General features: G+C 43.3%; 1 protein-coding gene across 1 annotated transcript in view; it reads left to right on the top strand.

The window, feature by feature from the left end:
* The first annotated feature begins 566 nt into the window (after positions 1-566).
* Positions 567-16,762, top strand: part of NTF3 (neurotrophin 3) — a 64,988-nt gene continuing 48,792 nt past the window's right edge. The window contains exon 1 of the mRNA XM_052690570.1: positions 567-728. Coding sequence (XP_052546530.1) covers positions 711-728 — 18 coding nt within the window. The 5' untranslated portion in view covers positions 567-710. The remainder of the gene's footprint in view (positions 729-16,762) is intronic.

Raw genomic sequence — 16,762 nt, 5'->3', positions numbered from 1 at the left:
TGTATATATGTGAGTATGCATGTGAGAGACAAAGCAAGTGTGGGGGGAAGAGAGAGACAGAGAAAAAAAGAGAGAAAGAAAGAGACAGAGACAGAGAAGAGGGAATGGACTATTAGAGTTGTACATTCCTGCAGTGAAATACTTGTCTTCTGAGAGTCACAGTCCGGAAGAGATTGTTTTATGGTAATGATTTAACAAAAGAATTACAAAGAATATTCCTGGGTACTAAGACTTTTCCTTATAATATGAAAAGATTTTGACAGGAAAAGGAATGAAATTATTAGTTGGAACAAGAAACAAAAATAATTAAAAAAAAAACAAACCAAAAATAAAAATAAAAAATAGACACATTATGGGTATTGTAAAGCATATAAGAGAAAAAAAAAAGATAGACTTTTATGACAATTATGTTATTTTCAAAAAAATATGTCGCTCTCTGAAATTCCCCAGCCAGGCAAAATTTTTATAAACAGTAGGCAGTGAAAGTAGAGTATGGCAATAAAAGGGTTAATCTACAGAGCAGAGCCATCTGGCTGAGCTGGTTTGTTATAATCGGGGAGATTATGTTCACGGGACTCAGAGTTAAAGGCTCCTCTTCCATAGAGCAACTCTGCACAACCCAAGCAGACAACTTTGGGACTTTGAATGAACGTATTTACATTTACCTTTCTCTTCATGTCGACTTTTCTGGAAACATTTACACGGATGCCATGGTTACTCCTACCACGGTAAGGGAAATTTGACGTTTTCTAATAGGGTCCTAAGAGGGCGGGGAGAGGAGGGGGGAGAGGGATTCTTTAAAGAATTACAATGGTAGTTGGGGAGGGGTGTCTTGCAAGAAGTAGATCTGTCCCAAATGTTGATGTGTTTCCCATTGTGCCTCCTCCTTCCCCCACCTCTAATTACCCTACAGCTTGCTTTAGTCTTGAGATTCCTCTCTCCTCCTGCTCTATACACTGTTGTTTAGATCCCTGGTAAGAAAACAGTGGAGGAAAAATATGAGGTGCTAAAGGAATCTAATTTAAGAGGCAGAAACAAAGGAGACTCTTGGTTTTATTTTAAGACGGAAACAAGAAACTTCAGATGTAACAAAAGGAGTTGCAAATCTTGCGTAGAGGTTGCAGGAACCAGCGTCAGAATACACAGCAGACTTGCCCTAAGGGAAACTCAGAGCCCATGACACGCAAAGTCAAAATTCCTAATTCCTAGACTTCTCCTGTCTCAGGTACTTAACTTCACTGAAGCTTTGTTGTTTTTTGTGCAAGTCAGACACTGAAAACCCTACTCATGACCTTTGAATCAATCACCCTTCCCCTCAAAACCAATACTAAATTCTCTGGAAGGAACTGGAGATCAAAGGATACCCTGTACATCTGTGGCTAGGTGAAAAAGATACACTCACTTTGTGTGTAGGATGGTAGGGTGACTTACTCTTAAAGTACAATTTTCAGTGTTCAGTAAGCGTCCTCTAAGAATGCAGCACACAACAAATAAATACAGACATATAGAGAGCAAAATAGAAAGCTGTTTCTCATCTAAACAGCTGAAATGCAGCTTAAAGCATTAAGTTAGTTACTGGCGAGTCTTTATGGAGTTACCAAATGTTATTAGCTAAGAGGGGAAAAAATCCTTGAATGGTTTAGATAGTTTTCTGATCAGTTCTTAATCCTTTATTAAAATAAACGAGAAAGCTCTGTGCTGGTCCTATCTCTTGAACTATAAATACGCATTATTCAGAGAGATGGATATTTTGGAATGAAAAGGGCTGCTATGCACACATTCTCTCAGTCCTATATTGCAAAACCAGTTATTTAGAGGGGAGTGGGTATGTGCTTTTTCTTCCCTTTTTAAATAAACAGAGAAGTGTGCTGTATGGTCCAGACAATTGTTATGAACTGCAGAGTTTCAAAAAGCACTCTTAACTCTTAGGCTCATGTGATTTGTTGCATGAGAAGTGCAAATGGTATGTAAAGTTTGACTTAACACTGTGCCCTCAGGAAAATACCCAGACAAAAAAGAAAGACATTCTCAGGCACTGAAATATGTGGCCTGTGCAAGTGTGTAAGTAGAGGAGTGGTACAAAAACACTTAAGATGTCAGAAAAATGAAAATAACTAAACTACCTTTCTTTGAGAAAAAGTAGACAAAAGCAGTAGAGAATGAGAGTTAAGCGTGGTTTCAACAACACATAGTATAAAGACTTGTACTTTTAGATACACATGTCAGCACTAGAAGCTGAGTCTGTTAGCATGGTAGGGGGAGGAAAACAACGTACGATTGCAGATTGAGGTCTCAAAATATGGGGAGAAGATAAACCAGAAGGGTCAGGACAGGAGTGCTTTGTGTAGGAAGGTGGTATATTTTGAGGTAACCAATATATTTAGTTTTTCTTATTTATTTTTTTTTTTTCCCCAGGGAAAAATTAACTAAATAACTCATAGAAGGAAATACCTCAGGAGTTTGTAGGGAGAGTATTAAGTGCTGAAAATAAACCACAATATACTGTGCTATATTTTGGGTACTTAGAGCAGGTAAGCCATGCAAAGGTTATTAGCATAACAGGGAAACTACTGCAAGTTAACTGGACAGAGAGAATGTTCATGGATGGAGAAAAGTTTAGGACTCAGAAAGGGAAGTATCACTTGAGAGGGATGGGAAAAGATGCAGACTGGATACTGGGTGAAAATATGAAAGGGACCTACAAGGATGTAGGAAGGGTGAGTGGGGGATATGCAGTGGGAGTTTAGAGAGAATGGTGAAAGCACAGTGCAGGAAGGATGTCTGGAGGAGGAAGAAAAATGCACATAGGTTTCTCTGAAAGTAACACCTTCCTGTTTATTGTCATTAAATTGCAACAAAGAGCACAATTACACTATTTGATATAGCATATTCTCATTTACAAAACACTATTTTTCAACAGTCACCTCCATTAACTATGCATTTTCACCAGCAATGAAAAAGAGCCTGCATACCACATTCACAAATATCTGCATGGCTGTCTGAAACGTGGCTTGTCTTTCATATCCACCTATGATGTAGTAGGCCAACAAAGTAAAATAGGAGGCATTACTTTCAGAGCATCTCTCATATATTTGGATAGAAGCATGAAGAGCTATGAGAAATTTCAGAGGCTATAAGCCTGCTGGAGTATTGTGGACATGTTGTGACTGGTTATGAGCAGAGGCAGAATAAAGGAAAAAGCTGTGTGAAGGTATTGTGAGGAAATGCAAGATAAGTAAAATTATGGGGACAAGGAGAACTGCGAATATGAAAATTTGGCAGTTCTCATGAAGCATGAGAATGAGGAATGAATGAAGAATGAAGAATAAAGAGCGTATAAGGATAATATTAAGAGCTGGGTTTTCTGTAAAGATCAGTGAGCAAAGGGTAGTCTAATGGAGGTGCAGGACAAGAGAGCACAGGAAGGAATATTAGTTTTGTATTGCTTTGAAGACAAACTGAGGAAGTAGTTCAAAGGTGCAATAGTTATTTGCCTATTAGAAACAAAGGATGCCTCTTATCTGTAGTTAGGATGGAATAGGCAACATTTAACAGGGGAAGTAGCTGAGGAAAGTAGTGAAAAGTAACAGTGTTGAATTAGGAGAATACATACAAATAAAAAGGAATGACATTTTATTAAGCAAGATGCAACTAATGTACCTATGACTCTGTAGTAGGCACTAGCTAAAAGAAGCAGAAAGAGGGAATGGAACAAATGTGGATAGGTTAGTGGAGTTAGAAATTGTAAGGCACGAATTGGGATTAAATGAGAATGACAGTTCATTTAACAAGGGGTGAGAAATGATGGTGTGTGAGCAAGCAGAGAAATTATCAGTTCGTGTGTATTTATAAGGATTACAGACAAGGTGGTAGAAGTGAACAGCTATCTGATAAGTGAGTTGTGCACACAGCATGCTCAAAATAAATGAAGTACAGGTAACTAGTATAGGGCTGGGTATGGGACCTGGGAGAATGACAACAATTTGGGGTGAAGAAGGGAAGAGCAACGAAGATTGGGAAGGATTTTATGGGGGTGTAGACAGTCTGCAGTTATCTGTCTCTTACTTTGATGAAGGCTGTCTAAGAATGCAGGCAGAAATGTGTGTGTAGATGGCAGCATAAGAGCAGCCTGGGAGCTAAGTGCAAGGGGCAAGCAAGCAAGAGGCACAGAAAAATGCATATTATGAATGATGATAGGTGTGTGGATATAAGCAATCACAGAATCATGGTAACACAGGAATAGGAAGTGACCTCTGTAAAACATCAAGTCCAACTCTCCTGCTAAAGCAAGTTCCCTAGAGTAAGTATCACAGGAAAGTGTCCAGGTGGGTTTTTAATATCTCCAGAAAAGGAGACTTCACAATCTCTTTGGGCAGCCTGTTACAGTGCCCTGCCACCCCCAAAGTAAAGAAGATTTTTCTCAAGTTCATATTAAACTTTCTATGCCCTTTCATACCCTTTGCCCCTTCTTCTGCCTCTGGACACAACCAAAAAACATCTGACCTCACCCACTTGATACTCACCCTTAAGATATTTATAGGCCGCCAGGAGACCTAGATCCATCTCTGCAGAGCTCCTTCCAGAAGGTCAGCCCTTGACCTGTACTGATACATGGAATTATTCCTCCCAAGGAATATCTCCATCTATCTCTGCAATTGCCCTTGTTGAACACCATAAAATTCCTCATCACCCAACACTCTAGACTGTCCAGGTACCACAGAATGGTAGCACAGGCTTCTGGTGTGTTAGTGCTCCTCCCAGGTTTATGTCATTCACAAACTTGCAGCAGGTGTTCCATGTCCCTTCATCTATGTCACCAATGAAGATGTTGAACAAGACCACACTCAGAACTAACCCCTGTGGAGTTCTGCTAATTACAGGTCTCCAACTACACTCTGGGCTGCTGATCAAAACACTATGAGCTCGGTCAAGTAAGCCAGTTCTCAATCCACCTCACTGTCTGCTCATCTATCTCACACTTCCTTAACTATGAGGATGTTATGGAATACAGCATCAAGAGCTTGGCTAAAGTCAAGATAGACAATACCCACTGTTCTCCTATCATCTACTCAGCCAGTGATGATATCATAAAATACTACAAGATCGGTCAAGCATGATTTCCCCTTGGTGAATCCATGTGGACTACTCCTGATAACTTTCTTTTTTTCCAATTTCCTGAATATAACATCCAGAATAAGTTGTTCCATCACCTACCTAGGGAGAAAAGTGAGGCTGACTTTCAACGATGACAAAGAGCAATTCAGCAATTACTTTTGCCAGATCCCTCAGCACTCATGGGTGCTAACTATCAGGACCTGTGGACCTGTGGGCATTGATTTTGCCTACATGATCTCTGACCAGATCCTTCTCAACCAAGTAGAAGTCTTCCTTTCCCCAAACTCTCTCATGTCTCTAGGGTCTTGGATACCCAAGGGGCAGTCTTAACAATAAAGACTGAAGCAAAGAAGACATTCAGCATCTCCACCTTCTCAGCATCCTTTATTATCAGAGCACCCACCTCACTGAGACCCACATTTTCCCCAGACTTCCTTTTTATGAAGATATACTTAAAGAAGCCTTTCTTGTTGTCCTTGCTAGATTTAATTCCACGTGGGCCTTAGCCTGCCTCACTTCTTCCCTGCAGACCCTAACACCATTCCTATATTCTTTCCAAGTTACCATACCCTTTTTCCACATTCCATAAACTCTTCTATTTTTTCCATGAGGTCTTGATTCATGCAAATGTTCCGCTACCTTTGCCTGGTTTCTTGCTCTTAGGGATGCACCGATACTGACCTTGGGAGAAGTGGTGCTTGAATGTAAAACATCTTTCTTGGGACCCCTTATTTTGCAATGCTCTAACTAGACCTCCAAGTAGGTCCCCAAAGAGGTCAAAGTTGATTCTACTGAAATCCACGGTGGCAATCCTACTTCTTGCCTTGTTTTGTCCTTGAATACCACAAACTCCACTGGCTCATGGTTGCTGCAGTCAAGGCTGTCCCCAGCCCTGACACCCTCGACCAGTCCTCCCTTTTTTGTAAGAACAAGGTCCAGCAGCTGACCTCTCTTGATTGGCTTCTCCACAACACCTCTCAAAGTTATTTTCCAAATATTGCAGGAACCTCCTGGACCGTGTGTATCCCCTACAATGTTGCTTTTCCAGCATATGCTAGAACTGTTGAAGTTACCCAGGAGAAACATTGTCTGTGATTGTGAGGCTGCTTTCACTGTCTGTAGGTCTCACCAACTTCCTCTTCCTGATCAGGCAACCTGTAGTAAAAATTCACAGTGATGTCACTCACATTTGCCTGCTCCTTATTTTTCACCCATAAGCTCTCCACCCATTCATAATTCATCCCTAGGGATTCAAAAGGATGCCCCATGGCTATACACACCCTTGACGTGGCTGACATTCTGGGTCATATAATGGGAGGCAACTAAGAAACACTTATTACTGTTCTGTTTGGCCTGTCTTATTCCCCAGTCATAAGCATATCATCAGCATTGCCATTTTTAACTCCACTTCTTGAGTCCTTTAGTTTAAAGCCTGCCTCACTAGGTTAGTCAGCCTGCTGCTGAACATTGCCCTGTCTCTTCTAGACATATGGACTCATTCCTCCCTAACAGGTTATAATCTTCATTGGAAGTCCCACTGTGATATCCTCATACAAACACCAGCCATGTACCCAGGAACTGATGTGAACTATGTAACTATTTCTGGTTTCCCTCTTTCCTCCAACTGGCAAAACTGAGAAGGTAACTTGGGCATCCCAGTGTTTTTCACTTTTGCTCCCAAGGCTCTATAGTTTTCTTCGATTCTGCCCATTTTCTGGCTTTCAGTGTCATTAACGCACACATGGAAGGACAACAGGGGATAGTACTCCACGCTCTTGACAAGGTGTGGCATGCTTTCAGCAACATCCTGGATCTCAGATTCCAGGAGGCAGCATACCTCTCAAGACACTCTGTCAGTCCAGCAGAAAGGAACATCAATAAAAGGGAATCACCCACTACATGCAGGCTGCTGGTATGGTTTTTACTTGCAGATCTTGGCCCTGGCTGCCTATAGTTGTATAAACATATCTGGCTTTGAGAGTGAAGCTAGAGAGTGTGAACTCAACTGCAGACTTGCTTTTGTGGATCACCAGGGATCAAGGTGTCTTCCTTTTAGAGTTGTTCACTTCTGGAATATGACTGTTAAACAACATATGTCTCTCTCTGTTGGCACCTGTAGCACTAGAAAGCATTTAAACTGCTTTTTGCAACCCAACTCCTTGCTGTAAAAGATCATCTGTGTGAGTGTATATGTGCTAGTACTTACCTTATCTCCAGGAGAAAGTTCAAGGCACTCAGAGCTACCAACTGTCTGAACTGAAGACTCGTTTCTTACCAGTTCTGTCTTAGTGGATGCTGTAGATGTTTCTGGAAATTTCTCTATAGGAACACTAGTTTTAGCTCTAGACAATTATTTACCCCCATACTGGCAGACATGAAGAATACTTCCCTTGGTTGTGAACCTGCAAGCAAGTCACAGCACTTTGTCCTGCCTGCACAAACTGCTGTTATTGAGTGCTTCTCCCAGCAGTGATAGAGTAGGCCATCCGCCACCCTTCCTTACATTACATAGCACTAGTCACATGAAAGCTCATAGATCTCTAACCATTTTTTTCCAGGGATAGATTCCTGAACAACAACAACAAACAAACAACAACAAGAAACCAAACCAAACAAAAAAAAAACAAGTGTTGAAGTCACAGGAAACAAACTGCCACCAGTGCAGGTTAGGCTAAAGTCCTAGCATTCCTCTGCACACTTCCTCCCTGTTTAACCATTGAGCTGATAGAAAGCGAATGGTAATTCAATCTGCCAGCTGGCTGGGAGAAGTGAAAGGGATTGACAGGCACAATTAGTGCGAAGTGGTTATAGGAAAGTGTTCAAAGTGTGAGTAAATCGTCTGTGTTCAATGTGAGGAACATGGAGTGTTTGCATTCACCTGAACTCCTTTGTAATCACAGCACAGGCAACAAAATCTTTCTGCAAAGGTAGGAACATCGGGGTGATTCTGCATCTGTCTTCCAGTGCTGGGAATAAAAGAGCACAATCCATCCAATTCAGTGGTTGTGTGGTACAAGCATCTCACTGTGTGAGCAGCTCAGTACAGTGGTCTTAAAGCCCCTGTCCTTTTAGGACAACAATCATATGGAAAGCTCAGAACAAGATCATATAGTCTTCTCTCTTTCATCTTTCTCTTCCTCTCTCTTCTCTGCTTCTTCATACACACACACATACACATAAATCTTGCCCAGCCTGACTTTTAGGTTTGTGTTCAAAATTTTCCTCTGTGGAAATACATGCTGAAGATATGTAAATGGGAGCAGAGTTGTCTTGCAACAGGTTGTGTGTCTGTATTTACTGTAACTAAATTCATTGGTCATCATGTGAAGCTCAGGAAACCTGTTGGTTGGATTTAAATGCACATGAAAAGGATGGCAGTTCCATATTTCCAACAAGCAGCATCAGAAAAACAGAGTGCATGACTCAATACACTGTCTGTATTTTTGAGTGAGTCACCACTCATCTAGCCATGTAAATATAGAGATTACATTGAACAAGTCCCATTTTTGTTATCTGTTACACGCCTGTACCAAAGGCAATGAAAACATTCCTGAAGGATTGCTTCTTTCTTTTAAGATTTATAGCACTCCTCCAACATTTTCTGTGCTTAAGCTGTGTGTGTTATCTATTGTGGAACTCAAGTGCTAGTTTTCAATTGCTCCCTCACATCTTCCAGCACTAAAACTCCTTTATTTGGGTTTTGTCCCTACTGTACTTATTGCATGTTTTATCTTATGTTACCTGAGTTAAAATGTAAGAAACTCTTAATCTAATTGACTCAGATATATTTATTTCTTCATTTCTATTTGCCAGAAATCTAAGTTAGTATTTTCAGAGATAGCTGATATCAAACCTGTGAGTTACAGAAGACAGAAGGAAAAGTATATTGTACTATACATGAATGTTTAAAGGCTTGTCTACCTTCAGAAGTGAATTCAGGTTGTGAGTGTGAAATTTAAATCCAACAGCTGCTTCTGAATAACTTAGTTTACCACTAACTTAGTCCACTAACTTAGACAAGTTCTAAGCATCCTCTCCTACAGCTTTTTCCTTAGCCAGCAGATGAACAAGCATAATTTCCCACTGTGGGTCCAGGTGAACCTGATGAGATTTAACAAGGCAAAGCGCAAGGTGCAGTATGGGTTGGAGTAATCCCAGATACAAGCAGAGACTGGGAGAAAAACTCTTTGAGAGCAGCTCTACAGAGAAGAACTTGGGGACCCTAGTGGATAAAAAGCTGGATGACAGCTAGCATTGTGTCCTTGAAGTACAGAAAGCTAACAGTATCATGGGCTGCATCAAAAGAGGAATGGCCAGCAGGGAGAGGGACTGCTTTATTCTCTGCCCTCATGAGGTCCCAGCTGGAGTACTGCATCCAGACCTGGGTGCCCCAGCACAAGAAAGATTTAGAAAATGGAGTATGTCTGGAAGGAGGCCACAAAGTGATCAAAGGGCAGCAGCATCTCCTATGAAGAAAGGCAGAGGCAGCTGGGCTTATTCTGTCTGGAGAAGTTTCTGGGGAGACCTCATTGGAGCCTTCCAGTATTTAAGGGGAGCTTATAAACACAAGAGAGACCGACTTTATACAGTTTGATAGTGATAGCATAAAGGGAATGCTTTTTAATTTAAAGAGGAATTTCATAGAGAAGATATTAGGAGGACATTTTTTACTCACAGAGGACTGAAGCACAACAAGCTGCCCAGAGATGTTGTTACAGAATTGCAAAGATTGAAAAGGACCTCAAAAGATTGTTGAACCCATCCTTCCTGCTAGAGGAATACAATAGGTTGCACAGGTAGGCATTCAGACAGGTCTTGAATATGTCTATAGAAGGAGACTTCATAACCTCCCTGAGCAACCTGTTCCAGTACTCCATCACCCTTAACATAAATAAGTTCATATGCATGTTTGTATGGAACTTCCTACATTTAGGTTTTGGGCCATTACTCCTTATCCTATCATTATGTACCACCAAGAGAAGCCTAGCCTCAGCCATTTGCCTCTCACCTCCCTTTAGATATTTATAAACATCAGTCAGATCTCCCCTCAGCCTTCTTTTTCCCAGGATAAGCAGATCAAAGTTACTGAGCCTTTCCTCATATTAGAAATGCTCCAGACCCTTTATCATCTTTGTAGCCTCCGCTGGACTCCTTCTAGGAGATCTCTGTCTTTTTTGGACTGGAAAGCCGAGAACTGCGCACAGTATTCTAAATGTGGCCTCACCAAGGCAGAGTAGAAAGGAATCGCAGAATCACAGAGCTGTGGGGTTTGGAAAGGACCTCTACAGATCATGGAGTCCAGCCCCCTTGTCAAAGCAGGCTCCCTAGAGCAGTTTGCACAAGTAGGCAGCCAGACAACTCTTGAATATCTCCAGAGAAGGAGACTCCATAACCTCTCTGGGCTTCCAGTGCTCTGTCACCCTCACCATGAGGTTCTTTTCATATTGCTGTGGAACTTCCTATGCTCCAGTTTATGGCCATTTCCACTTGTCCTATTCCCACAGACCACATGGTTGGCCATGTCCCTTTGTTTCCCACACTGAAGATATTTGTAGATGTTAATAAGATCCCCTCTTATCTTCATTTCTCAAGGCTGAACAGACCCAGGTCACCCAGCCTTTCCTCATAGGGAAGATGCTCCGGGCACTTTATAATCTTTGTGGCTCTCCTCTTTCCAGAAGATCCATGTCTCTTTTGTACTGAGGAGCCCAGAACTGGATACAGTATTCCAGGCGAGGCCTGACCAGGGTAGAGTAGAGGGAGAGAATCACCTCCCTTCACCTGCTGGCCACACTCCTTTTAATGCAGTCCAGGATCCCATTGGCCTTCAGGGCACACTGCTGGCCTGCTGGTCTTCCACCATAGCCCCCAAGTCCTGCTCCCCAGAGCTCCTCTTCAGCAGGTCATCCCCCAACCTGTACCGATACTTGAGGTTATTCCTATGTGCAAGACTCTACAGTTGCTCTCATTAAACCACATCTGGTTCCTTTTTGCCCAACTCTCCAGACTGTCCATGTCCTGCTGAATGATTCCGGATCGCTTCCCTCTATCTGCTGGCACTCAAGGATACTGTTGGCTTTCTTGGCCACAAGGGCACACTTCTGGCTCATGGCCAAATGAATGGTGCATAGTTGCAGGTTTTCAAGGTATTTGATGGCAAGTCTGCTCAACGAAGTGAGTTTGGAATTAGGTAATATTTAAGGTCCCTTCCACCACAAACTATCATATGAATGAATGAAAACAATTTTTCTTTTCTTGAGAGATGGAATTTAGGCAGTATTTGGTTTTGGTTACAAGAAAAGATAAGATGTTACAGATTTCAGCAATAAAATATAGACCTCACAAATGCACTGTAGACATTTAACGAGTTACCCCATAATGCTCTCTTCAAGGATGACATACTGTATTAGGTAGCAATTCAGCATCACACAATTCAAATTATTGGCTCTTCTCACCCAGCATCCAATCACCTTGAGGTACACAATGGACATCCCCATCCACAATACTCACCACATGCACTTAGGTCTCTGAGCAAAAGCAATCCCGTGAATAGGTTTGCCTTTGTCTCAGGCAGAAATAACCCAGCCTGTTTTGGCCAGCTCGTTCTTTACATGCACCACCTGGTCTTTGTCCTCTTCTACAGTATGCAGGAGGTTTGACTGGGCAGGATCAGCTCATTTGGCAGAACCCTGAGTGTTGACTAACCGTGCGGCTTTTGTCAAATGTACACTTCAGGGTTTGAATGTCCCAACGCTCGCTGGTCTCAATGCAGTCTTTAACAGTCCATTCACCCTTTACTTCAGTAGCTTCTGCAGCTCATTGTATAAGAGTACATACAGCAGCCTTCCATCTTGAATGCTTTCTCACGATGCAACAGACCCATCAGCAAACATTTTCCAGCACTTTATGATGCAGTGGAACCTCTTCAGCATGTGTAACCTTCTTTTCTGGTGATGCGTTGAAATCTTTAGTCTTTGAGCCAGTCCATAATCACTTCTGAGCTTCCTGGATGACTGAGATTCCCTTTTTGAAACTGATCCATGTGATCCACTTACTCCACGTACCATCAGTTGGACGATGTGGGGAGGACAGGACCCTCCCTCTGAACTCCAAACCAAGCACAGGCAGGTGGGGTGCCAAAAGGAGCTGTGCTTCACTACCAACCACTTCTGAAGCAGCTGAGAACTCTTCATTTGCTGCCAATATCTCTTTTTCAGTAGGAGTATAGCAGGCCTCAGATCCTCTGTATCCGTGATTCCAAAACTCCTGGGGTCAAACTTGTGTGTCAGCTGTGCCTTTCTTCCTGAAGCTCCAAGCAAGGACATTCTCCCCAGTTGCAGAACAGAGCACTTTTTGTTACATCTTGCCCTGTCCAAACTGGCCCAAGGGCTACTGTGTGAAGTATCTCCTGTTTCGTTTGTTCTAGGGCCTGTTGCTGTTCAGGGCCTTATATGAAATCATTCTTCTTCCACATCACTTGATAGAGGGAGTTTACAATCAGACTGTGATCTGGAATATGCATTCTCCAGAAGCTCACACCACCTAAGGAAGGTTGTGTTTCCTTTTTGTTAGTTGGTGGAGACACAGTGGTTATTTAATTGATCATGTCCTTGGGGATCTGGCAGTGTCCATCTTGCCATTTTATTCCTGAGAATGAGATCTTCTGTGCAGGTCCCTTGATCCTACTTTTCTTTATGGCAAGATCAGCTTTTAGAAGGATTTAAATTATTTTCTTCCTTGTCCCAAAAACAACTTCTGCTGTGTAGCCCCACACAGTGATGTTGTCAGTGTACTGCAGGTATTCAGGAGCTTCTCCCTGTTCTGGATCAGCTCGTGAGAAATGTCAGGTTTCTGTTTTGACACCTGGGGCAGTCGATTCCAGGTGAACTGGACACCCCTCTAAGTAAAAGCATACTGTGGCCTGAACTCTGCTTCCAGAGGGATTGAGAAAAAAGCATTCACAATGTCAGTTTTGGCATACAACTTGGCTGCCTTTGTCTGCAGTTATTATCTGGCAGAGCAATGTGGTGTGACTTCACTCTGGCCACAACTGTCCACTGTTAGGCAACACTTTTCAATGGACTTTTGCACTTGTCATATGGGACTACTGAAGGGTGAGCGAGTCTTGCTGGTTTCTCCTTGGTTCTCCGGTTGGTGAATCAGCTCATGAATGGAAATTAGGGAGTCCCAGTTGGTATGATATTGCTGCCAGTGCACCGCTGTACTAGCAACCAGCACCTGCAGTTCTATTCTTAGCAACCTCACAACAGAAGAGTCTCCTGAGTCTCCTGAGGTAGAAGAGTCTACCTCCTAAACAAGGTAGACAGCTACTTAATATCCTCTGCCTCCAAGGCAGCTATCCTGAAAACTCGCCAATACCCTTTTGGGCCCTTGAACTACCCTATTCTGAGACAATCTGTACTAAAGATGCACAGGCCTCTGAGCCAGTTGCAACGGAGTCCTTTTGCTTACTTTGGCATCCAGTACAGTTAATCTTTGCGATTCCCCCTTACTCCAGAAATACAGATGAGTTTCACCCCTTCATAACTTGATGGCATTAGAGTACGTTGTGCACAGGTGTCCACTAAAGCCTCGTATTTCTTTGGTTCTGAAGTGATAGGCCATCACATCCACACAGTCCAATACACCCGACTATCCCTTTCCTGCATCTGGCTGCAGAAAGAGTCCCTCTAGTTTTGGTTACGGTAGTCATTACTCATCTCTGGTGTATGAGAACCAAAAGTCTCATTGTCATCCTTGGATGTAAGATTGCACTGTCTTCGCTGTCTGGAGAACTGCCTGCTGGAAACTGAAGCCTCCATATTGCCTCCACTCGTGTGATTGTTTTCCCTTGCAACTCAAGTTCCCATGCCTGTAGGGTTGAGGTGGGTTTCCCGTCCCACTTCCGCATATCCTGTCCATGGTCATGAAGGTAAAATCCCCGGATGCTACATGTTGTGTATCTGCTATATCCTCTCTCTTGAGCAGAGGAACGCTTACTCCTAATGGATGAAGTATGAGTTCATACAGCCAGAGGAGCAGTTGAAGCTGTTTCTTTTCCTTTGAGTTCTTGAACCAGTTTCTCCACAGCTGCGACACGGGCCCTTGGGGAGGAAGAGAGATTATCTTCATATTGTCAGAGCAGGCTAGCCACTTCATCCACTATTGGTTTTTCATCATCTTTCCAGTTCCTTCCTGCCAGGCTGCTGGCGTATGATGATGGTGCATTCCATACAACTCTCTGCCACATATTTCACGTACATATCATGTCGTCTGCATCTTGGGAACCGGTATAATTGTCCAAGTTAATTGCGTACATCATCTCTACCACAGAGAGCTCCCTCGAGTACTAGATACCTTTCTCCATTGTGCTCCATATGCCTGGGTTAAGTACCAGGTCTTCCTTGAAAGGATATCTTTCCTTCAGGGCTGACAAGAGTTGCCGCCTCGGGGTGAAAGACCATATTCCTTTCTCAATTGCTTTGTCAGTGCCACTTTCCCTAGAAACAGATCCCAGCTTCTTGGCTTCACTACCTGCTAAGTTCAGGATACTGGTTCCACTATCCCAGAACCTAAGCAGCCAGGTGGCAATATGCTCACGTGGCTGATAGCTGTAATCTTCTTGCAAATCTCACAGTCCACTTAATGTTAGGAGTCAGATGGTTTCTGTTTCTTCTTCTTCCTCTTGCTTTTGTGATGATCACACTCCATTTTTTTTTTTTTTCTCTGCACTTATAAACTTCTCTCTTTGCTAAGTATTCTGACTTTTGTAGACATTTTTCTTCTTGCTTATAGGGCTACTGATATGGGTACTATTTTGTTCCCCAGTTGAACTGTGGGGTTTGTCAGGAGGCCTGGAGTGACTATAAGACTGGTTGTGAGGATCATGGTACCTGCAGGGCCTTTCAGTAGGGTTGGAGTAACTGCAGCGTCTGTCAAAAAAGGGCAAAGCAACTGCAGAATCTGTCACAGGGGTTGGAGTAGCCACAGGGACCATCATGAGGGCTGAAGCAGGCAAAATGTTCGTTGCAGGAGTTGGAGATACTGCAGTCGTTGCAAGAGGCAGAGAAATCGCAAGGTTCATTGCAGGAGTTAGAGCAACCACAGGGCTCATTACAGGTGCTGGAGGAACCGAAAGGCTCAGTTGGCACAGGACACGCGCCAGTATGCTGCAGTGATTTGTGCCTCTTTAGGACTGCCAGGGCAACGGCAGATCTTTTCCAAAGATTCTACTAGTTTTTCAGGGTTCTGCTGTTGTTCAGAGGTGAAGGTCCAAACCACTATGGGTGCCCACTCTTTTAGGCACCTGCCCATACCATCCTATACTCCCTGCCCCTCAGAACTATCCTGCCTTGGGGCAGATGTTGGGATTTTATTCTGAAATAATTGTTTAATCTTAAACATAACCGGAAACATACTCGTGACTCACGCTGGTTTGAACATCCCATAGATATTCAGATTTCTCAAGAACTGTTGTAACTAGCTCTTGAGCTCTCGGGAAAGAAGGAAAAGTGAAAGGGAGGCTGAGGGACTGATAATAGTATAAACAATATGGCTTCCCAAACCCACAGGTGACCGCAGTGATGAATACGCACAAAACAGCAGTTTCTCGGCTGCCAATTTTATCATGATGCAAGACGAGGTCACACAACATAGCAAACTGAAAACCTTAATCTAATGCCCAGTAATGACAAACAGCGCAGCAGGGAAAATAAGCAGCACACAAGGTGCTACACAATACAGTTTCAGGAGCAGACTCTTAAGGATCTCCTGTTAACATGCTCTGGTCAGGTCTGCTGTTATCTCAATCCTTTGTGCCCCATGCTGTGCGCCATAAAAGACTGTTGTGGTTTAACCCAGCAGGTGGCTAAGCACCACACAGTTGTTTGCTCACTCTTCCCAGTGGGTCAGGAGAAAGAACTGGGAAAAAGAACAAACTAGAACTCATGGGTTGAGATTTAACTAATATAAAAACTAATGTAGGGAAAAGGAAAATAGTTATGACTATATATGTGCTCACACACACACAAATGTACATAACTAGGAGGAAAAATTGCACGCACCGATACAGGTTGGGGGATGAGCTGCTGGAGAGGAGCTCTGCAGAGAAGGACCTGGAATCCTGGTGGACGACAGGTTGGTGGGCAGCAGGTCAATAGAGGTGATCCTCCCCCTCTACTCTGCCCTGGTAAGGCCTCACCTGGAGTATTGTGTCCAGTTCTGGGCTCCCCGGGACAGGGATCTCTTGGAAAGAGTCCAGCGGAGGGCCACAAAGATGGCAAAGGACCTGGAGCATCTCCTCTATGAAGAAAGGCTAAGTGAACTGGGTCTGTTTAGCCTTGAGAAAAGAAGACTGAGAGGGGACCTGATCCAGGTCTATAAATATCTAAGGTGTCAGGGGCAGAGTGGCAAGGCCAGACTCTTTTCAGCAGTGTGTGGAGATAGGACAAGGGGAAACGGCCAGTAACTGGAGCATAGGCAGTTCTGCACAAATGTGCACAAGATCTTCTTTGCAGCGAGGGTGACGGAGCACTGGAACAGGCTGCCCAGGGAGGTCGTGGAGTCTCCTTCTCTGGAGATGTTCAAGACCCGCCTGGACACCTGATTGTGTGACCTGGTGTGCTTTGGCAGGGGGGTTGGACTCGAT

This window comes from Tympanuchus pallidicinctus, unplaced genomic scaffold (assembly GCF_026119805.1).
Source record: "Tympanuchus pallidicinctus isolate F22 unplaced genomic scaffold, pur_lepc_1.0 scaffold27, whole genome shotgun sequence".
NCBI classification, from domain to species: Eukaryota; Metazoa; Chordata; class Aves; order Galliformes; family Phasianidae; genus Tympanuchus; species Tympanuchus pallidicinctus.
This window is presented reverse-complemented; position numbering and strand designations above follow the sequence as displayed.